This window comes from Lepidochelys kempii, chromosome 4, assembly GCF_965140265.1.
Source record: "Lepidochelys kempii isolate rLepKem1 chromosome 4, rLepKem1.hap2, whole genome shotgun sequence".
Classification (NCBI taxonomy): Eukaryota; Metazoa; Chordata; order Testudines; family Cheloniidae; genus Lepidochelys; species Lepidochelys kempii.
The window spans coordinates 57,432,696-57,457,370 of NC_133259.1; the positions used below are offsets into that span (position 1 = coordinate 57,432,696).

General features: G+C 44.3%; 1 protein-coding gene across 7 annotated transcripts in view; it reads right to left on the reverse strand.

The window, feature by feature from the left end:
- The window catches only part of SH3D19 (SH3 domain containing 19), a 118,614-nt gene that overhangs the window by 32,560 nt on the left and 61,379 nt on the right, over positions 1 to 24,675 (reverse strand). For 5 of the 7 annotated variants that reach the window (XM_073341341.1, XM_073341340.1, XM_073341338.1 and 2 more), the window contains one exon: positions 23,123 to 24,118. The exons of 1 other annotated variant lie outside the window; for it this stretch is intronic. In XM_073341341.1, the coding sequence (XP_073197442.1) occupies positions 23,123 to 24,118 (996 nt within the window). The remainder of the gene's footprint in view (positions 1 to 23,122; positions 24,119 to 24,675) is intronic. One more of the 7 variants, XM_073341339.1, reaches the window with a different exon arrangement.

A 24,675-nucleotide genomic window follows, 5' to 3' on the forward strand; every position in this document is an offset into this window, starting at 1 on the left:
CAGTGGGTGTTCCTTTAAATTCTCCAGTTTCTTCTTTTCATTGAAGGCAGAAAAGGGCAAAGTAGAATTAAAGGAAATGCACTCACCAGAAAATGACAGCCTCCCTGGGGTAAAATATAAAATCACTTCTTTAAGTTAACTTTTCAAAATTTACATTAATAAAAGACTGTGGGAGGACAGCATTTCTTCTAAAAAATTGTAAGTAACGGAATCTGATGCAGTTTACCAAGAAAATGAAATATTTGCTACCTAAAGATTTAAATTAGAGTTTTTAAACATTAAAAAAAAATAGTGTTTACCTCTGAATGGTCTTGTTAAAAATCACATTTTCATTTAAATGCTTTCAAATTTGGATTACGGATGGGGGGGGGGGAGAGGAGGTATATTCTAACTACATCATTCCATTAAAAATAGGCCCAATGAAGATAATTTCACTTAGAGAATATTCCCTATGGTAGCCAGTTTCTATATTAGAGCTGAACAGGTCACTCAAACACCCCCTCAATATATACTGTTTTGTACTGTGGATCTCATACAAATATCTACATCCACACATTGAGCTGTCTTTGTAAATGGGCATTTTGTTGAGGTCACTAAGAAGGATTTTTCAAAAGCTGTATATTGATACCCCAATCTTGCAAAGATATATGCAGAGTTAAGTCAAATGGGATTACTCATCTGCTTAAAGTGAAGCCCATGCCTGTATTTTTATAGGATGGGGACATAGGTTGCAACAAGCCCCTAGTTGTCAATAGTTTCCATTTTTCTCTCTCCACCCCTTTTACCAATATTTAGTGCTGTTCTAGAGAGACTGCTCTACACAGGTAACCCTGAAGAAAAAGTCACCATTAAATCTTCATCTATGTGGTATTTGTCACAAGGCTAAGAAAAGCATTTTTTGGAACATGAATTTTCCACTCATTATCTTATGTTCAATAATACTATTGTCACCTCATAATTAGTTTAAACCTCATTAACTTGTTTGTGTCATTCCTTTCCCCAGAGTTGTGTTAGTGAAAATTGTCTGGTACACTACTATGCTGCTTTGTGTAATGGGACTGACAGCATATGGATTTTTTTAAAGGTATTTAACAACAATTGGGCATGGTTTGAGCATGATTCAAAAAAGTGTGAAAATACGCTCACAACTTGAGTAAATTAATCTTCTAGTGCATTCTTCAGATAACACCAATATCAGTAGACTACTATCATTTTTGTTTAATAATCCTTTTATATGCTTTTCACAGCCTGTATTTTCCAGAGTCTGACTTTTCTGTCACTGCAAATAAAAGAGTTTATTTTATAACCTCCCTTTGATAACATATTCCCCTACATATGTGCTTAAATTGGGGGAAAATGCAGTGTACATCTGACTACCATATATATTTTCTCTTGGTTCTACTGGCTTAGAAGAGACAGATATATTTCACCAAGCCATATTTTACCATCCTTGTTCCACACCAAAAAATAAAGGGATGATGTAGCAGATATTTGCCTTTATTTCAAGGAAGATGGTGGCTATCTTTCTGAAGCTGTTATTGTTAGTCCATAGCTAGGAGACAGTAAGATGAGCTATCTGTTTTATGTTCCTTTCGTCTCAGAAAAGTAAAAGATGTGACAGATACCTCAACAAAAATGGGGGGAACCTCCAAACAGGCAGGTCGAGGAAAGTGGGAAATCTAATATTTATTATGTATTTTTGAAAAAGCCACCTGGTTTTGACTAAGTCCTGGAAATAGTGCTCTCAATACATCCAAGAATGACATAATAGCCCTGGGAATGCTGATCTGTTGGCATCATAACATTACTATTTGTGACAAAGCTCTGTCCTTGCCTCCGTGAGTCCCACGTTTCCTGGTGGATTTTGCTAGCCTCAGAGACTCACTGTGACCCTGCAAGTAACCCTTCTCTCTCTAGAGACAAGGGTCACAGTCTACTGAGCCATTTTCATCATAAGCCAGCGAGGGAGGTGATGAGAAGCTATCCTTCCTTGCACAGTCTCTGTTGTCTCCCAGTCTCAGTGATTAATCAGGGGGCAAAGGTGGGGGGGGGGCCCGGGCCCACCCTCTACTCCGGGCTCCAGCCCAGGGACCCTAATAATATCAGCTATGGTAGCTGACCTCTTAGAAACATGACATGTACAATTCCCTGGGCTACTTCCCCCACAGCAGCCCTCACTTCCTCAAGCTCCACTTCACCCTTACCTCAGGGCCTCCTTCCTTGTGCCTGATATGGTGTGTACTACTCAGCCTCTCCAACAGCACAACTTCCTTCCACAGCTCCTGACATGCACACCCACCTGACTGACTGGGAGGCTTTTAACTAGTTTCAGCCAGCCCCTGATTGGCTTCAGGTGTCCCAATCAACCTAGCCTTCTCCCTGCCTTCTGGAAAGTTCATAAAAGTGGCCTCAGGTATCTTAATTGACCTGGAGTAGCTACAGTTTCACTTATCCTGGTACCAGGGATTTGTTTAGCCTGGAGCTAATATATCTATCTCCCACTACTTTTCTATAGCCATCTGGCCTTGCCTCGTCACATATTACAGAAGTATGCACTGCGTCTACTTGAAATGTTTAATTATATATTAAATAAGCTACTGGACTGAGACACACACAAACTCAAGATGGCTATCTGGGTCTTCTAGAATTAGACCACCCTCTTTAAAAACCACAGAGAGATTTATTAAAATCTCATCTCGATGAAACCACTTCACAGCCTGAGTAGAATCATGCCTATCCACACTTAAGGGGAGACTTTCAAGGATAAACCTAGGTGCTGCCGGAAATATGGTTGGAGATTCAATAGACAGAATTCCAAACCAAAATGGAACCAATACTGAACCAATGCTAGTATGGTGATAGGTGGTACAGTGCTAATGGAAGTACTGCCTGGTGGATATGTTAAAAAAAAAAAAAAGGGCCTGACTGCTCAGACATTACAAATTGCCCCTATTTGCAAGATTTGAGGTATTAACATAGGTGTCCTGCCTAAATTCCTCCCAAAATTTCCCCTGTATTTTGATTTGGAGAAGTTATTGTTTTTGTTTTTAAAAACCATTCCTGTCATCTTTCGGCTGCATAGTCCACACTAGCCTTTCACTGGTGGGTGAGTGACCCCTAATATACACCATTCTCCAGCAGGATAGGTGCTATGGGCAAGTTCTGCCCACACCTGGTTGCAGGTAAAATCCACAGTGAAATCCAGTGCAGTTCAGCTGCGCAGGAGGCAGTATTTCAGGAGCTTGCACAGGGGTGTGTAACATATGCATGCTCTGGAGCCCAGCTGTAAGAAAATTTCCTGTGGTGCTCTTCATTTTGTGGCTTTTGGGATTAGTTAGGAGAGGAAGTCAGCTGACCCATCCCTGTGCAGATCTGGGGAGGAGGGACAATAGGGCTGCAGAGACCACTCCAGATCAAACACTGGAGTGGCAGCCATAAAGTTGATCTGCTGTCACTGTGGGGTATGTCTAAACAAAGAAAAACCTGTGGCTGGCCCATGCCAGCTGGCTCGGGCTGTGGGGCTGTTTCATTGCTGTGTAGACTTCTGGTCTCAGGCTGGAGCCCAGGCTCTAGGACCCTAAGGGATGGGAGAGTCCCAGTGCTTGGACTCCAGCCTGAGCCCAGAAGTCTACCCAGCCCCACAACCCAAGCCCCACGAGCCCAAGTTGGCTGGCACGGCCTAGCTGCTGGTTTCTAGTTGCTGTGTAGACATCGGGCCAGAGTCCTGGAAAGGAGGATTTCGTCTTTCCCTGCCCACATAGAGACTTCCAGCAGCCAGCCCAGTTATTCAGGAAAGCATACAGGGAACACACCCTATGGCTCCTGTTCAGTAAAGCACTGAAGACTTAAAAACATGCTTCAGATCCAAGATCACCTCCTCTTATAAACTGCAGGATGAAATGGACAAGAACTCTCACTTCCACACTCACTAAGAGAAGCTACATTCTTCTAAGGCTAGGTCTGGCCCAAACTAGGCTAGAAGCATGTATAGAAGTGCCAGATCTCCTATTACAAGGAAACAATTAAAAAGAAGAAGCCAGGCAATGTCCCATAGCAGACAGGTCCCAGACTGTATATTTTTAAGTAACTCAGGGAATATTCAAATGTAATTGTTAATAGATCTTCTTAATTATCTTTTGCTCTAATGACCATATCCAAGCCACAGGTCACATCTAGTTACCACGCTTCCCCAAAAATACAGAAGGGTCCATACTTGACTGACTGACAGAAGATGGTGGCTCTTTGTTTTCCCTGCAGACAAAATTGAACATTCCTACTATAATTATGAGAGAAATAGACATAATATGAAATGCAACAATAGCCATGCTTGTACAATGGAAATACACTAATGCGATGGAGCTCATGAAGGAAACCTCTCAGCTCCAGATGTACGATATGCTATTTCTGTCTACAAATCAAGTCAGTTCCTCATAAAGTGCATGGGCCAAATATAGCTCTGGTGTATCAGGAACATCTCAATTAGTGAATGGGAAGACATTTTTTGAAAAAGATCTGAATCTAACCATCCTATCAGGAAGGCAAAAAATAAAATAATTAGCAACTCCATTCCATATAAAACTCCCTGTAGCATAAAGGATTTCTATGTAAAATCATTTGAAGGTCTCTAATTTAAATACATGTTTTAATAACTCAACTGCATTATTTCCCCATCTTAAACAAACTTGCATTAGACTTTATTTGGTCATTTGTAAGCCCTTCAAGACAAGGGGCATGTCTCCTTGCCTGTCTGTTCAGTGTCAATGCTGATGCTGTAACACAGCAGTTCTCAAACTGTGGGTTGCGACCCTGTTTTAATGGGGTCGCCACGGATGGCATTATATTTGCTGGGGCCCAGGGCCGAAGCCGAAACTTCATCTCCACCACCCAGGACCGAAGCCCAAGCCCAAGCCCCACCACTAGGGGCCGAAGCTGAAGCCTGAGCACACCGACTGAGGGCTTCAACCTTGGGTGGTGGGGCTCAGGTTACAAGCCCTTGGGCTTCGGTTTTGGCCCCCCTACTAGGGGTGGTAGGGCTCAGGCTACAGCGTTGTCCCCGAACCAGGACAGCGGGCTTGGGTAGGCTCAGATCTCAGTCCCTCCTCCCGGGGCCGTGTAGTAGTTTTTTTTGTTGGAAGGCGGTCATGGTGCAATGAAGTCTGAGAACCTCTGCTAAACATATTATAACAGCAACACATACACATACCAAAGTGTGCAGTAAGAGATGGTGACAACATCAACCAATGGTTTGCAGTGACAATTGGAGTAAGGCAAAGGTGCATTATGTCCCCACTATTGTTCGCACTGGTCATTGACTATGTCATGAAGAAGGCAACTAATTAATTTTATGGATAAATGATTAAGCACTATTGGATGACCTCGTTTTTGCTGATGACATTGTTCTATTTAGTTCAGCGCATCCTGTAATTGAAGAAAAGTCCCAGCTTTCGGCAGACACAGCAAATGAGCTGATTTGTTTATCAACAAGGGGAAGACAAAATATACTGCTATCAATGTCCCAAAAGCATCCATCAGAGTAGATGGAGATGCTAGAAGAAGTAAATCATTTTACCTGACTAGGGAGTGAGGTGTACAGTAATGACAAGCAATGAATATCAAAAGCAGCATTTTTCAAAAGCTTGAAAAGATTTGGAAAAGTAGCATGATTGACACTGATACCAAAATACAAATTTTTAATATCAGCATTGTGTGTCTCTTCCTTTATGAAGCAGAAGCATGGAAATCCACGACTGAAATTGATAAGAAGATTAACTTGTTCCAAAGTAAATGCCTAGGGAAAAGCTTCAGAATACAATGGAAAAAGAGTTTCTTGCAACATCAAATATTCTAACTAAAGCAAAAGAAACTAAATAATTTAAAATGGTAAGACAACGATGATGGACATACTTAGGACATGCTTTAAGGATGCCACCAACACTACTTCCACCTGGGAAGAATAAAAGAGAGCGATCTAGGGAAACATTATGCACAACAATGGAGAAAAAGCGAAATCCACCAACATGACACTCAAAAGTCTGAACAGACCAGCACAAGACCAAAGTACACTGCAGAAAGTTTTGGACACCCTATGCATCTGAGGGTACAGGAGGATGAACACCATATACATGCTATGGGTGAAATGGGGCTAGGATTTCCATCCTAAGTCTTTGTAAAAATGGATTTGTCAGATGCAGAATCCAACTGGTTGATTACTGAAACCTCTGACTATATGAGGTCACAAATGCACAGATCATAACTTGGAAAAACAAAAAATCCCGAACACCACAAACCTTTATTAAAGCACTAACACTTTAAGAACTACACTCAAAATAGATGCTCGTACATTTTGAGTGGTTGACTTTTGGCCTCTCTCTCTTCCTGAACCTTGAGTCATTTCATTATGATATAAACCCAGGCCTTGTCAAGGAAGGTTTAGGCTGGATTGGGACTCAGGAGATCTCGGTTGGAATTAAGGCTCTACCTCCTATATAGCCTTTGGAAAGTTGCTTGGGGTTTGTTTTTCATAAGTGCTTAACACCCAATGCCTCCAACTGAAGTTGTAGGTGCTGAGCACTCTTAAAAGTCAGGGCTTTAAGCTTCCTGTACCTCAATTCCCCACTTGCAAAATGGGGATGGAACACCTCTCTACCTCACAGGGGTGCTAAAAGGATACATTCATTAATGTTTATATTAGTTTTTAGCAAGCTAGTTGAATTGCTGTGATGCCACAGAATCTGTTTCATCATGTGTGCTTACATTTGTGTTTGACTCACTCTTTCTGTAGAACAGTTTGCTGTGTTATATTTGTGGCAGGTTCTAACTAAATCAGCGATGTATCTGTACAGTGTTAATTCATAGGTCTAAGCACCAGACAAGCATATTTTAGCTGGTTTCAGAGTAACAGCCGTGTTAGTCTGTATTCGCAAAAAGAAAAGGAGTACTTGTGGCACCTTAGAGACTAACCAATTTATTTGAGCATGAGCTTTCGTGAGCTACAGCTCACTTCATCGGATGCATACCGTGGAAACTGCAGCAGACTTTATATACACACAGAGAATATGAAACAATACCTCCTCCCACCCCACTGTCCTGCTGGTAATAGCTTATCTAAAGTGATCATCAAGTTGGGCCATTTCCATCATCTAAAGTGATCATCAAATTTGTGCTCGAAATGGCCCAACTTGATGATCACTTTAGATAAGCTATTACCAGCAGGACAGTGGGGTGGGAGGAGGTATTGTTTCATATTCTCTGTGTGTATATAAAGTCTGCTGCAGTTTCCACGGTATGCATCCGATGAAGTGAGCTGTAGCTCACGAAAGCTCATGCTCAAATAAATTGGTTAGTCTCTAAGGTGCCACAAGTACTCCTTTTCTTTTTGCATATTTTAGCTGCATTTCAGAAATATTAAGTTTCTGTACATTATAATTTGTGATGTAAAACTGTTCTTTTACAAACAAGTCGTAAGTGCTGTATCCCAAGCACCACCTACAAAAGCCCTTTCTTCTGTTCTAGGGTTGCCATAGCAACAAGTGTGGAGCCCTGGCATTTTGCTATGTCATTATTCATTACAAATGCAAAGGTCTGGAAAATTGGGAGCAGATTATAGCTGTTCTTCATGTCTTTACAAAGCATTTTACTGTGGATTCATCTGGCTAAAGCTGTTCCTATGTGAACATGGAAAGCACCTAATGTTAGTGCAATATGTCACCATATTTTTACTGCGCAAATGCTTTTCTTGTGGATCCTTTGTTAAGTCATAGTGCTGCCAATAGTAACAAGAGATGGGGGCACGATTCTGAACTCACCAACAGCTAGGCAACTTTACTGATTTCATTGGTGTTAATCCTGATTTACACTGGTGTTGAGTGAGACCACAGGCAAATCCTTTTGTCTTCTGCAGATAGGAGGTAGGGTAAGCAAACAAGCCTACTTCCTAAATTAACAAAATCATTACCATCTGACTACGGGAGAAGTCAGACAACTAAAGTCTAGTTTTTCTATACTGAATTTTTGAGTTTGTAATTAAAATGTCCACCTTGAAAAATTGAACCCAGTATTCTTTTCATATGTGTCCATAGGATAACTGTAAGCTATCAGAAAGGTGAACAGAATGGTAATCTTCTTTTCTGGTGGAGTGCTGATTTTTCTGGCAATTTTCTGTGTTAGCACAGGATTTCTGGTTCAATATTTATTTAATTTCTCTTGGATTGGTGGGGCAATCTGTAGCATATGTAGCTATGATTCTTCTTCAAGTGATTGTTCACGTCGATTCCAATCAGGTGGGCGCGCGCACTGCGTGCACAGTTCTCGGAAACTTTTCCCCTCAGCAGCTCCTGTCAGGTCGGCCAGGGAGCCCCCTGGATTGGTGCCCTCATGGCGCTCAATATAGGACCCTGCTGACCTGACCCCCCCCTTCTGTTCCTTCTTGTGTGGCGGAATTCGAACTACGTTTTGCTTGCTTGCGAGTGTTCCCTTAGCCATTACGTAGTTCCACGATATGCATCCGATGAAGTGAGCTGTAGCTCACGAAAGCTCATGCTCAAATAAATGGGTTAGTCTCTAAGGTGCCACAAGTACTCCTTTTCTTTTTGTAGTTCTACAGTTTTTCTTTTGTATTGTAGTTAATTGTGTAGTAGTTAGGATAGTCTTGGTGAGTGGGTTGTTCTCCCCTCACCCTGCCTTGGGCTCCAGGGCATGCCTCAAGCCCAAGGATTTAAATCTTGCGGTGTATGCAGGAAACCTATGCCAAACAGCGACCCTCACGACTCGTGCTTGAGGTGTCCAGGGGAGGCACACCAGTCCGAACGCTGTAAGATCTGCAAGGCTTTCAAGCCGAGGACTAGGAAAGAATGCGACTTCTTTCTGAGGCAACTATTAATGGAAGCCGAACTCCGTCCAGCAGCACCCGACCGCCAACTCCCAGGCCCCAGCTCAGTGTGGAGTGCCCCGATGTCAGTCCACAAACTGGTACCAAGGAAGGACTCTGGTGCTAGAGACCCTCGGTACCGAAGATCCCAGCACCACAGCACAGTGCGGCGCCCCAGCACTGGTCAACACCCCCAGTGCCCCGTAAGTGCCATAAGGAGGTGGACAGAGGGCGTTCTCCTCAGAGAGCGAGGCCATCCAGGGAGACTTTGCTGCTTCAGAGGAAGGACTTAACTTCCAAACAGCAAAATCCTGTGCCGTCTACTCCGGTGACCAGTTGGCACTGTTGAGTCCGGCACACAGCGACTCTCCGGCGGGGCACCGCTTGGTGGAGGATTTGGAACCCTCCTCCATCCCAAATACTTTCGAGGCTGTAAGGGAGCTGATAGAAAGTACTTTGCCTCAGCCCCTTGCTGTTAGAGACAAGCCTCTGGCACTGCCTAGATGGGTGCCATCTAGAGGCAAACTTGCAATGATGAGGCCCTCTTCCTCACCAGACCGGCACTTTCTTCCGGTAGCTAGCGGAAGCTACTAGATCGCACGCCCTGGTTCTCATGGGTGACTTTAATTTTCCTGATATCTGCTGGGAGAGCAATACAGCGGTGCATAGACAATCCAGGAAGTTTTTGGAAAGCGTAGGGGACAATTTCCTGGTGCAAGTGCTAGAGGAGCCAACTAGGGGGGGGAGCTTTTCTTGACCTGCTGCTCACAAACCGGGAAGAATTAGTAGGGGAAGCAAAAGTGGATGGGAATCTGGGAGGCAGTGACCATGAGTTGGTTGAGTTCAGGATCCTGACACAGGGAAGAAAGGTAAGCAGCAGGATATGGACCCTGGACTTCAGGAAAGCAGACTTCGACTCTCTCAGGGAACGGATGGGTAGGATCCCCTGGGGGATTAACATGAAGGGGAAAGGAGTCCAGGAGAGCTGGCTGTATTTCAAGGAATCCCTGTTGAGGTTACAGGGACAAACCATCCCGATGTGTCGAAAGAATAGTAAGTATGGCAGGTGACCAGCTTGGCTTAACGGTGAAATCCTAACGGATCTTAAACATAAAGAATCTTACAAGAAGTGGAAGGTTGGACATATGACCAGGGAAGAGTATAAAAATATTGCTCGGGCATATAGGAATGAAATCAGGAGGGCCAAATCGCACCTGGAGCTGCAGCTAGCGAGAGATGTTAAGAGTAACATGAAGGGTTTCTTCAGGTATGTTGGCAACAAGAAGAAAGCCAAGGAAAGTGTGGGCCCCTTAATGAATGAGGGAGGCAACCTAGTGACAGAGGATGTGGAAAAAGCTAATGTACTCAATGCTTTTTTTGCCTCTGTCTTCACTAACAAGGTCAGCTCCCAGACTACTGCACTGGGCATCACAGCATGGGGAATAGATGGCCAGCCCTCTGTGGAGAAAGAGGTGGTTAGGGACTATTTAGAAAAGCTGGACGTGCACAAGTCCATGGGGCTGGACAAGTTGCATCCGAGAGTGCTAAAGGAACTGGTGGCTGTGACTGCAGAGTCATTGGCCATTATCTTTGAAAACTCGTGGCGAACGGGGGAAGTCCCAGATGACTGGAAAAAGGCTAATATAGTGCCAATCTTTAAAAAAGGGAAGAAGGAGGATCCTGGGAACTACAAGCCAGTCAGCCTCACTTTAGTCCCCGGAAAAATCATGGAGCAGGTCCTCAAAGAATCAATCCTGAAGCACTTACATGAGAGGAAAGTGATCAGGAACAGTCAGCATGGATTCACCAAGAGAAGGTCATGCCTGACTAATCTAATCGCCTTCTATGATGAGATTACTGGTTCTGTGGATGAAGGGAAAGCAGTGGATGTATTGTTTCTTGACTTTAGCAAAGCTTTTGACACGGTCTCCCACAGTATTCTTGTCAGCAAGTTAAAGAAGTACGGGCTGGATGAATGCACTATAAGGTGGGTAGAAAGTTGGCTAGATTGTCGGGCTCAACGGGTAGTGATCAATGGCTCCATGTCTAGTTGGCAGCCAGTGTCAAGTGGAGTGCCCCAGGGGTCGGTCCTGGGGCCGGTTTTGTTCAATATCTTCATAAATGATCTGGAGGATGGTGTGGATTGCACTCTCAGCAAATTTGCGGATGATACTAAACTAGGAGGAGTGGTAGATACGCTGGAGGGCAGGGATAGGATACAGAGGGACCTAGACAAATTGGAGGATTGGGCCAAAAGAAATCTGATGAGGTTCAATAAGGATAAGTGCAGGGTCCTGCACTTAGGACGGAAGAACCCAATGCACAGCTACAGACTAGGGACCAAATGGCTAGGCAGCAGTTCTGCGGAAAAGGACCTAGGGGTGACAGTGGACGAGAAGCTGGATATGAGTCAGCAGTGTGCCCTTGTTGCCAAGAATGCCAATGGCATTTTGGGATGTATAAGTAGGGGCATAGCGAGCAGATCGAGGGACGTGATCGTCCCCCTCTATTCGACATTGGTGAGGCCTCATCTGGAGTACTGTGTCCAGTTTTGGGCCCCACACTACAAGAAGGATGTGGATAAATTGGAAAGAGTCCAGCGAAGGGCAACAAAAATGATTAGGGGTCTGGAACACATGACTTATGAGGAGAGGCTGAGGGAACTGGGATTGTTTAGTCTGCAGAAGAGAAGAATGAGGGGGGATTTGATAGCTGCTTTCAACTACCTGAGAGGTGGTTCCAGAGAGGATGGTTCTAGACTATTCTCAGTGGTGGAAGAGGACAGGACAAGGAGTAATGGTCTCAAGTTGCAGTGGGGGAGGTTTAGGTTGGATATTAGGAAAAACTTTTTCATTAGGAGGGTGGTGAAACACTGGAATGCGTTGCCTAGGGAGGTGGTGGAATCTCCTTCCTTAGAAGTTTTTAAGGTCAGGCTTGACAAAGCTCTGGCTGGGATGATTTAATTGGGGATTGGTCCTGCTTTCGAGCAGGGGGTTGGACTAGATGACCTCCTGAGGCCCCCTCGAACCCTGATATTCTATGATTCTATGTTCACGGCACCGTTCCCAATCTACATCGCCGCAACACCCCCCGGCACCAGTACAAGATCGCACGGCGCAGGGAATGCGACGTTCTGTGTCTCCGGCACCGAGGAGTTGGCACTGATTGCAGTTGCCCTCTATCGTCTGGTGCCGAGATTCAGCACCAGAACACAGGAGCCATTCCCCAGCACTGGACTCGTGGCACCAGTCTAAGTAATGGGAAAGCCGGCACCGATCATCTACACAATCGTCACGGCTCTGATGCCTGACTTCCTCTTCTTGGCACTGACTGCTGGCGCAGGGCTCGTCGGCACTGCCATGGTCGTTGCCCTCGGGATCCTCGGACTCTGAGGTCGACTCCTACTGTTCACAGCACAGTAGACACAGATTGGACAAGTGCCGGAGGCACACTCAGTCTACCTTGCAAACACAGTGAACACCCGCTGCACAATGGCCCTTCTGGACTCACCATCAGGCCCAGGGTACCTCTTCCAGGGTTTCTAGGTCCATTACATCGGGGCATCATCCGGCGGCACAGTCAAGGCGGACAGAACCACCCCTCATACTACAGAGGTGACACTAGCCAGACCATCCCCTCATACTACAGAGGTCAGAATGGAACTGGCTCCAGACCCACCCATATCTGACCAGGCTGAACCACTTGACACCAATGCTACCCAGGACCAACCAGAGCACATGGTGGGCCACAACGACCCTGTTCCTCCACTGGCCTCTTCGTCATCTTTGCCTGATCTGGCAGTGGCAGGAGCACCAGCTTCAGGTCCTCCGCCCATTGACTACAGGGCCCACCAGGACCTACTCCGCTGCGTTGCCCGTAATATCGGCCTACAAGTGGAGGAAGTCATTGGGTCAGAGGACCCGGTGGTGGACATTCTTGCTCCAGAGGGTCCTTTCAGAGTGGCGTTGCTGGTTATTAAAACTATTTGCAACAATTATAATACTCTATGGCAGACTCCAGCCTCCATTCCGCCCACCACCAGGAGTATGGAAAGGAAATATTTTGTTTCCTCCAAGGGTTATGAATTCTTGTTCTCCCACCCACACCCTTGCTCCCTGGTGGTCTGAGTGGTGAATGAGAAGGAGCGCCAGGGGCAACAGGCACCTGCTCCCAAAGGCAAAGAGGCCAACGGATGGACCTTTTTGGCAGAAAAATTTATGCCACAGAAGGGTCTACAGCTGAGGATAGCTAACCAGCAAGCTATCCTCTGCAGGTATAATTTTAATTCGTGGAACTCCATGTCTAAATATAAGGAGTTACTCTCCACTGAGTCAAAGGCGGAGTTCTCGGCTCTGGTCGAGGAGGGGAAGGCAGTTGCCAGGACATCCCTGCAGGCCTCACTTGACTTGGCCAACTCTATGGCACGTGCCATCGCCTCGGGGGGGGGGGGTGTCATGAGGAGAATAGCGTGGCTCCAAGCTTCCGGGCTTCCACCGGAAGTTCAGCAGACCCTGCAGGACCTTCCCCTCAAAGGCTGTTTTTGGACCAGACAGACTCGAGGCTTCACAGCCTCAAAGACTCGAGGGAAACAATGAAATCTCTGGGGATGCACACACCTGCTACCCAGAAAAAGCCCTTCAAGCCTCAGCCCCTACAGCAGCAGTGGCAATACCACCCCCACCCGAGGCAGGATACATACCACTGTAGGGGCAGGAATTCCAGGCATAGACCCTCCAACCCTCCCTCAGGCCAAGGGCAGGGACTGACCAAGCCATCGTCAGGATCCAAGTAAGGGTTTTGAAGGGACGCCCGAAGATAGCATAGCAGCCACCACTTAGGATCCTTCCCCCCGTTTTTTGAACCATCTATCCCACTTCTATCGTGCATGGTCCCATATAACATTGGTCCACTGGGTTCTTCGTACGGTAGAAGTGGGATATTCTCTCCAATTCTGCTCTTCCCCTCCCTTCTACCCCCCTTCCCTGTCCCTCTTCAGGGACCCCTCTCATGAGCAACTCCTTATTCAGGAGGTGCAGGTGCTCCTCATCATAGGGCAGTGGAGGAGGTTCCTCAGGAGCTATGGGGAAAGGAATTCTATTCCCATTATTTCCTAATCCCCAAGACAAAGGGGTGCCTCAGACCCATCTTAGATCTGTGAGGACTCAACCAATTCTTGGTAAAGCTGAAGTTCCGCATGGTCTCCATAAGCACAATTATCCCTTCCCTGGATCCAGGGGACTGGTACGCTGCCCTCAACATGAAAGACACATACTTTCATATAGCTATCTGGCCGCCCCACAGACATTTCCTGAGGTTTGTTGTCGACTTCATACATTATCAGTTCACAGTGCTCCCATTTGGGTTATCAACAGCCCCTCAAGTGCACACCAAATGTATGTCCGTGGTCGTGGCTTTTCTCCGAAAGAGGCAGGTCCAGGTGTATCCCTACCTCAATGACTGGCTGCTGTGGGGGCATTCCAGGAAGCAGGTGGAGTCCCAGGTCCAGTTAGTCAGAGACACCTTCCAGAGACCAGGTCTCCTCCTCAATGTGGACAAATCAATGTTGTCACCCACCCAACGAATAGAATTCATTGGGGTGGTACTGGACTCAGTTCAGGTAAGAACAATACTACCAGAGTCCAGAAAACATTGTCATACGTCATTCAGACTCTCAGACAATAACCCTCCCTACTGCAAGGACATGCCTCAGCCTCCTGGGGCACATGGCGGCATGCACCTATGTGGTCAGGCATGCCAGGCTGAGGTTCAGGCCATTCCAGGCATGGCTCACCTCAGCTTATCACCTGGGTCAAGACAGTTTAGACTTGGTAGTAACAGTACCATCACGAGTCTTAGATACCATAGGCTGGTGGTCAGACTCTTGCATGGTCTTCAAAGGAGTCCCTTTCACCACCCCTCAACTGTCCGTGACCTTAGTAATGGACGCGAAAGACCTGGGTTGGGGGGCACACCTAGGAGACCTACAGACTCAGGGCAGGTGGTTGCAGTCTGAGATCTTGCTCCACATCAATATAAAGGAACTCAGAGCGGTGAGACTAGCCTGCCAGACCATACTGCAAGGTCAGTGTGTGGCAGTGATGACTGACACCCCCCCCCCCATGTTTTACATAAACAAGTAGGGCGGAGCCCACTCCTCCCCTCTCTGTCAGGAGGCTCTCCACCTGTGGGAGTTTTATGTAGCCCACTCCATTCACCTGGAGGCATACTAACTCCCTGGAGTACAGAATGAGCTTATGGACCCCCTCAGCAGGTCATTCCGCAACCACAAGTGGTCCACCCGTCCTGACGTCATACATTCCATCTTCCAAAGGTGGGGATTTCCCCGGGTAGACCTATTCGCCACCAGGAGCAACAGGAAGTGTCCAACATTTTGCTCCTTCCAAACACATAGTCTGGGCTCTATCTCAGACACGTTCATGATGCACTGGGAAACTGTCTACTGTATGCCTTCCCACCGATACCACTCATCCACAAGGTTCTCCTCAAGATCCGCAGGGACAAAGCGGAGGTAATTCTGCTCGCTCCAGCATGGCCACGCCAACATTGGTACACTATGCTTCTGGAGCTGTCAGTGGGCACCCCCATCACACTGCAGCTCCTTCCCGATCTGACTACACAGGACCATGGTTGCCTCCTTCACTCGGACTTCCAGTCCCTCCATCTCATGGCTTGGAAGCTTCATGGTTAAATGCAAGGGAGCTCCAGTGCACAGAATCGGTGAGGGAGGTGCTGCTTGGTAGCAGGAAACCTTCCACCAGGGCCACCTACCTGGCCAAATGGAAACAGTTCTCATGCTGGTGCAATTGCAGTCGCATATCCCCACTTCAGGTATCTAGTCCAGGATGAAAGGTATATCTACTGCACCTAATTCGGCAAGGCCTGGCCGGATCATCCATCAGGGTGCACCTCACAGCCATCTCAGCATTTCACCCGGGAGAGTTGGGGTGTTCAGTCTTCGCCAACCCTATGGTGGGCCGTTTCTTTAAGGGCATGGAACGGCTATACCCTCAGTCTCGCCCACTGGTACGACTTGGGATGTCAACCTGGTCCTAGCTAGACTAATGGGAGCCCCATTCAAGTCGCTGGCTACATGTTCCCTTCTGTATCTCTCATGGAAGGTTGCCTTTCTGGTTGCCATCACATCGGTCAGGAGGGTGTCAGAGTTAAAAGCACTAACTTCCGACCCCCACTCCATAGTCTTCCACAAGGATAAGGTACAGCTCAGATGGCACCCAGCTTTCCTACCCAAGGTGATATCCCAATTTCACCTCAGCCAGGACATTTTTCTACCAGTTTTCTATCCCAAGCCACATGCTAATGCACAGGAGCAGAGGTTCTACTCATTAGATGTGCAGAGCGCGATAGTGTTCTATATTGAGAGCACAAAGCCTTTCAGGAAGTCAAACCAGCTGTTTGTAGTGGTGGCAGACCAAATGAAAGGTCTTCTGGTCTCCTCACAACGCATCTCTCCCTGGATTACGGACTACATCAGGACATGTTATGACCTCGCTAAGGTCCCAGCCCTGGCTATAATGACCCACTTGACAAGAGCGCAATCCTCATCCACCACTTTCCTGGCCCAGGTACCCATCCAAGAGATCTAAAGAGCAGCGACCTGGTCCTCAGTGCACATGTTTGCCACCCACTATGCCATCACCCAGCATGCTAGAGACAATGCAGCTCTTGGCAGTGCAGCGCTCCAGTCAGTGATTACTTAACTCCAACCCCTCCCCTGTGGGAGAGTTTGGAAGTCACCTGATTGGAATCGTGAACAAGCACTCGAAGAAGAAAAGACAGTTACTCGCCTTTTTGTAACTGTTGTTCTTCGCGATGTGTTGTTCACATCCATTCCCACCCTCCTTCCCCTCTGTCGGAGTAGCCAGCAAGAAGGAACCGAAGGGAAGTCGGGTCGGCAGGTCATATATTGAGGGTGCCATTCCAGGGGGCTTCCTGGCCGACTTGACAGGAGTTGTTAAGGGAAAAAGTTTCTGATGACTGTGCACGCAGCATGCCACACCTGATTGGAATGGACGTGAACAACACATCTCAAAGAACAACAGTTACAAGAAGGTGAGAAACTGTCTTTTCTGTTTTCTTTGTACTGGACCTTTAAATGTAAGAATTCTGCCTCACTGCTTGCCAGCTGGACTCCAGACTATTTATGTTTGTTTGTTTCCTTTAACCTCTGAAGTACAAATTTTACTTTAAGACTTTTTTCCAAACACTCATGCTCTGCTCTGCACTGCAGCAACACCCCTCTAGACAAAAAGAGCTAAAAATAACTCTATTCAGAGCCAGTCATTTCCAGTCCCATTACATTTCCTGGAGTGGACTAGGAAGTAATTCTCAAGTCATTCAAAAGTTCTCTCTTCCCCCCAGGGAATGATACTGCTTCCGCAGTGTTCCAGATCCCAGCAGTCCACGAAAAGGGCTCATCCTACATTGCAGCACATTTCATTGCCAACAGAATGCTGGGTCAGCCTTATTTCACTTCTTTTAAAATCTGTCTGTTAGCAAATGATTCAAAGCAGTTCTGAAAATACATGTATTGCTATCAGTAGTACTGAACTTAATATACCAAGCGCTTCTACAGTTTCCTTCCTAAATCCACCCTGGAGTTATTACGTCAAAACAGAAAGGAAGGAGGTAGTAAATCAAAATTCCATCCAATTATGCAAAGCACAACTTATAATGGGAACACATTACCATTAATAAATATAAACTTACTGTGACAGCTATGCACTATTTATGTATCAGTTTAAAAATAGCTGAACGTTTTTAATGCTAAGTGAAGCAAACACCTAAAAAAGTGCTAGACCCTTCTCTCTCTCTCTCTCACACACTCCAACCCCCCACTCCCAAATTCACATTTTCAAAAATATATTTCATTCACCCTGGGCTTTATTGTATCATCTGCTTTTAAGAGGCACTCCTTATGGATTGCAGTTGGGAATTCTGCTTAAAAACTGATGGTATTGTAATGATAGCTGGAACTCTGGAGTAGGAACCAAAGTTACCCTTAGTGTTGTATGTAATGAGCCTTAACAGCAGAAGGACATGGCTTGCACTTGGAGCTAGGCAGGCAAGCTAGCAACAGCTATCTGTACAGGTCTCAAAAATAAGTTAAGTAAATGGTTTACCATTTTTAAAAGTCTCCAGTATGTTATTTTATGTTAGCAACAGCTATTACAGTACTATGTGACCCATGAACAGGCTTAAATCAGCACATGCTTGAATTCTTATCAAGAAAAACCTGTTATTGTAAGGTTATCAAAGTTCAAGAAAGAAAAATTTAGCAAATAAAAGCTATGTGATATTAATTAGTGTGTGTAAACATAACTGAAATAATATATATACACACACACTATGTTTTTGTATAGTTCCTAGCACAATGGACCCTCCAATCCTGTGCAAGGAACTATACAAAAACATAGAAAGACAGTCACTGCACCTCATGGAATTTATAATCTAAATTCCCAATTCTGTGAGGAGCTCTGTGTGGGCATCAGGGTCCATTCATTGCAGGAATAGGGCCTATGATCTAAATTCTGAGGGCCATATTTTCAAAGATATTTAGATATCTAAAGATGCAGATAGGGGCCGAATGGGATTTTCAAAAGGGCCTCAAATTTTTCTGACAAATAGATTATTTGCTATAATATGCAGTTTCAGGTCAACCAACACTATTTGCAGATTTTGTCAAGTTTGCCAAACAGTTTTGACTAAACCGAAAAAGTCAAAACCTTTTGTGGTGGCTGCTGATAGTGGCACCACCTCCCTTACAAACTTTAATCCAGTGGTTAGAGCACTCACCTGGGATGTGGGAGACCCCCGTGCAATTCTTCCCTCTGCCTGATGAAGAGAAGGAATTTGACCTTGGGTCTCCTGCATTGCAGGTGAGTGCCCTAGCCAAAAGACTACAGAATATTCTGCCATGGGGCTTTCTCAATCTCGCCCCTTGAAGCTGTCAAATAAACAGTCATCAGAATAGGGATTTGACCTCATGTCTCCCACATACCAGGTGAGTTCCCTAATTACCAGGCACTATCTCCGGCCAAATGACTATCCATTGTCATCATGAATGACTACAAATAGGCTTGGATTAGATTTTTATTGGTAAATGTCTACTTCGCTATACACAATCAAAAAATGACAAAACAATTCCATCAATAATAATCAAAATTTACAGATAAGCAAAGTTAGAAAAATTCTGCTTGCGAACTTATTGGAGTTTGAATTAAGGATATTTACACTGAATATTTTGACATGATGTTGAAAATTTGCATTTGAACAGTCAGAACTTTATAACAGTTTTAACTTTTTCTATCTCAGTGTCTACCATCCTTAAATAATTGTTGGTTTCAGAGTAGCAGCCGTGTTAGTCTGTATTCAAAAAAGAAAAGGAGTACTTGTGGCACCTTAGAGACTAACAAATTTATTTGAGCATAAGCTTTCGTGAGCTACAGCTCACTTTCCGATGAAGTGAGCTGTAGCTCACGAAAGCTTATGCTCAAATAAATTTGTTAGTCTCTAAGGTGCCACAAGTACTCATTAAATAATTGTCTGACCCCACCCACTGCTGGACCCACAATTATGAAAATTTAAACAAACATTTTTAAGATGCTTAAACCCCACAATATGGCACACCTGTGAAAATTTAAATTGATAAAAATCAGGGAAAAAATGCTTAGAAATAAATATTGATATTATCTGTCAAAATTATAACAGAATCCCCGCCGCCCAAAATTCTGCCAAGCCTAACTATGAGTTGCCACTATAAATGACAATGTATAGCCACGCATCCCAGATAAGTGCTTACCCACTGGGTTTAAAGCTTATAAGGGAGGCAGCACCACCACCACACCTTCTTTTCCCCCATCTACTTTTCCTTCCTTTTCTCAAAACGTCTGAAAGTGGAAACAAAATTTGTCAGGTTGAAATGTAACATTTTAACATTAGTGTCATAAATACAAAGGGAAGGGTAACAACCTTTATGTATGCAGTAACACCAAATCCCTCCTGGCCAGAGGTACAGAATCACTTACATGTAAGGGGTTAATCAGTTCAATTAATCTAGTTGGCACCTGACCAGAAGGACCAATGGGGAAAGAAGATACTTTCAAATCTGGGAGGGGGAAAGGTTTTGTTTGTGCTCTTTGTTTTGTTCCCTCTTGGGACAAAGAGAGAGACCAAGCAGGTAAACCAGCTCCTAAAAAGATCCTGAAATGATGCATCTAAAATTACAGAAATTGTAAGTAATAGCAAGGAAATGCATTAGATTATCTTTTGTTTTAGCTTGTGAATTTTCCCTATGCTAAGAGGTAATTTTATTACTGTTTTGTAACTGGGAAGCAGAGTCAGAGTGAAATCCTCTGTGTTTTAAATCTTTTTATTTACCTTGTAAAGTTACCTTCCATCCTGATTTCGCAGGTGAGATTCTTTTTCTTTTCTTTTTTTTTTAAATAAAATTCTTTTTTTAAGAATCTGATTGATTTTCAGTGTCCTAAAAAGCAGAGATTTGGTCTGTGCTTACTTTGTTAACCTATTGGTTGGTATATTATTCTCAAGCCTCCCCAGGAAAGGAGGTGAAAGGGCTTGGGGGAGATATTTGGGGGAGGAGGAGGGATAGGGCTCCAAGTGGCCACTCCCTGAATGTTTGTTTAAATCACTTGGTGGTGGCAGCAATACCATCCAAGGACAAGAAAAGGAATTTGTGCCTTGGGGAAGTTTTTAACCTAAGCTGGTGGAATATAAGCTTAGGTGGCCTTTCATGCGGGTCCCCACATCTGTATCCCAGAGTTCAGAGTGGAGAGGGAACCCTGACAATTAGCAAAACATTTTGTTTTTACTTGAAATTTTTTTGACATTTTGAGTTGCTGAAAAAACTAAATAAAAGTTTTTAATTTGATCCAAAACAAAAAACTTTTCTGATTTTTTAAAAATTGTTAGTGAACGAAAAAAAATCCATTATTCACCCAGCTCTAGCCCTAAGACCTTAGCTGAATCAACCAAATTTTCCAAAATTCACAGAGTAGCTTTTAAGTGAAAAATTATTTCACGTGGATGTACTAACTGACAAATTTACAGTTATATGAGCAAACACGCAGTCCACATAACAAAGTAATATGTGCACTGGAAACACAAACTGTGAAAGTCACCAGGGCCTGATGAAACACATCCTAGAATACTCAAGGAGCTGACTCAGGAGGTATCTGAGTCATGGAAGGTATCAGGAGATCTTTGACTCAGGAGGTATCTTTGAAAAGTCATGGAAGACGGGAGAGATTCCAGAGGACTGGAAAAGGGCAAATATAGTACCAATTTATAAAAAGGGAAATAATGACAACCCCCAGGGTTTTATAGATGAGTCATCTTAACTTCAGTACCCGGAAAGATGATGGAGAAAATAGTTAAGCAATCAATTTGCAAACATCCAGAAGATAATAAGGTGATAAGAAACAGTCAGCATGGATTTGTCAAGAACAGATTGGGTCAAACCAACCTAACAGCTTTCTTTGAAAGGGTAACAAGCCTTGTGGATAGCGGGGAAGTGGTACATCTTGCATATCTTGACTTTCCTAAGGCTTTTCATACTGTCTCACATGACCTTCTCCTAAACAAACTAGGGAAATATAACCTAGATGGAGCTACTATAAGGTGGGTGCATAATCGATTGGAAAACTGTTCCCAGAGAGTAGTTATCAGTGACTCACAGTCAAGCTGGAAGGCAATATCAAGTGGGGTCCTGCAGGGATCAGTTCTGGGTCTTGTTCTGTTCAATATCTTCATCAGTGATTTAGATAATGGCACAGAGAATACACTTATAAAGTTTGCAGATGATACCAACCTGGGAGGGGTTGCAAGTGTTTTGGAGGTAGGATTAAAATTCAAAATGATCTGAAATGATGAAATTCGATAAGGACAAATACAAAGTATTCCACTTAAGAAGGAACAATTAATTACATATGTACAAAATGGGAAATGACTGCCTAGAAAGGAGTACTGCGGAAAGGGATCTGGAGTCACAGTGGATCACAAGTTAAATATGAGTCAACAGTGTAATGCTGTTGCAAAAAAAGCAAACATCATTCTGGGATGTATGAGCAGGAGTGTTGTAAGCAAGAACCAAGAAGTAATTCTTCTGCTCTACTCCACGCTGATTAGGCCTCCAGGCTGATTAGGCCTCAACTCGAGTATTGTGTCCAGTTCTGGGAGACACATTTCAGGAAAGATATAGACAAACTGGAGAAAGTCCAGAAAAGAGCAACAAAATTAAAGGTCCAGAAAACATGACCTGTGAGAGTAGATTAAAAAAAATTGGGTTTGTTTAGTCTGAGAAGAGAAGACTGAGAGGGAACCTGGTAACAGTTTTCAAGTGCATAAAAGGTTGTTACATGGAGGAGGAAGAAAAATTGTTCTTGTTAACCTCTGAGGATAGGATAAGAAGCAATGGGCTAAACTTGCAGAAAGGGTGGTTTAGGTTGGACATTAGGAAAAACTTCCTAACTGTCAGGGTGGTTAAACATTGGAATAGATTGCCTAGGGAGGTTGTGGAATCTCCATCATTGGAGATTTTTAAGAGCAGGTTAGACAAACACCAGTCAGGGATGGTCTAGATAATACTTATTCCTGCCATGAGTGCAGGGGCCTGGACTAGATGACTTCTCACGGTCCCTTCCAGTCTTACAATTCTATTATTCTATGATAATGGCACTCATTTCCTCCATTCATGGTGCATGGTGTTTTAGTATGCTGGGTCATGATTTCCCAAAACACAATGGACACTGCTGCTTCTCTCACTGACATAATGGGGAATAAATATCTATACATATACTACTGCACTACCCAGGAGCTAGATGCTATGAACCACAGGTGCTCAGATACTAGTACTAGATAGATTAGATAGCATAAGGCAAGATGTCACCAGCGCCTGAGAAGGGATCATGATGCATTCTGGAGGTGGCATCTGGAGTATAGTTTTGAGCTTATTGTGTACTATTTTAGCTATTAAGTTATAAATCCAGCTGGCATGTTCTCAGAATTACACAGCCTGGGAACCTTATTGGTCAATCATATTGCTCTCTGAGTCCATGTAATTTCACATGAAGCTTAATACAATGACAAGCATACAATTTTACATACACATATACCAATACCACTGTAGATATACACAATATCATGTGCATGCAAATTTCTAACCATGTTTGCAATTTATCTCCTTACACTTGTTCTTACCTGCTTCAGAACTGGTACATTCTTGAACTGCACTAACTGAACTAGGGGGCAAAACGTCATCATCAAAACTGATGAGATCTCCTTCCCCAACTGGTTGACTTTGCAAAGTACATGTTGAGAGATTCGTTGGAGCTGATGACTCTCTCAGGGACTTGAAAGCTGGTGCTTGGGCAGCTACCGAGAAACTGGGAGCAGCGAGTACTGGTTTTAGTAAGGTTGAATGTGGGGCAGGACTTTCTACAGAAAGAGACTTTTTGGGAACGAGTGGCCTTGGAGCAGGAATTGGAAATTTCTTGTGTTTATCATTGTTCTCTGAAGCTGACCCATTCCTTGCATCAAGCAAATTATTACTAGTACTTTTTACAAGGCCAGGTTTTGGTTTCTTTGGCAATTCAGGTTTGGTTATGACATTGCTCCCGGCTTCTTGAGGTTGAGGATGCCATTTCCTGGATGCAGCTTTTTGTGTGTCTTCTGTCCATGAACCCGACTCTCCCGAAGCTCTCCTGGCTCCTAGCTCTGGTTTTGGAGCTACTATTGGCTTCTTTGCAGAAACAGTTGGTCTTGGGACAAACGACCGTGGAGCAATTTCTGGTTTCTTTGATAATCCTGAGATATCAGAATTTGCTTGGGATTCAAAAGCTTTGATCCTTGAACCAATGCTATTTTGGCTTTTTTCTGTATTCATACTGTTCATCACCATGTGATTGTCCAATAAGCTATTATCGAAGAGGGACACTGGCGGACTTGGAGATGGCTCCCTTTCAGCTCGAGGCTGTCTCACTTCTTCCTGATTGTCTTGTGATTTGATTTGACTATCTCTGACCACAGGTCTGAGATTGCCTTTTGATCTTGGTTTTGGCAGTGGACCCGTCACATTACTGGGATTTTCTTGGCACTTCCATTCTTCAGACGCTTCAGAGACAACTAAGGGAGCCTCATTTTCTGGAGGGTTGCTATTTAAGAGAGGCCTGGGAGGTCTGAGAGGACTTTGCACTGCTGACAGAAAAGAGAAGCTTTCAAATTGTATTCTGACACATTTTAAACACAAATTTACTTTGTCATTTGGTCTCTCTAACCATTCTGACTGAATATCCACCAACTATTTCCACTTAGAACTCACGGTTTCTTGCGTTACATTTGTCATTCTCCCTTTTTCAAGGGGGCAAAAATACATTACACTCCAGAAAGGAATTGATCTTTGCACAAATGCATAGAATTTACAAGTAATAGGTCCAAAATTACTTTGCTGGCTTGCAGCACTTTCATTTTAACATACTCAAAGATCCATCAAATAAAGAAAAAAAATATTTTTTAAATGTTTCATGACATTGAGGGTTTCCCAGCACTGTCTAGAACAAGGAATAGTACAGCAGCTTCTCCAACCAGCTTTGCGGACATCTCAGTCCTGACCTACAACCTCCCTGCTTTTCCATTCATTTTTTTCAGATTCTCTGGCCCAAAAGGATTGCCAGTGGAGCTAGAATGGAAAAATACATTATAGCCTAGGGTGATATTAAAGAACAATACATCTTTACTTTTGACCCAGACCAGAA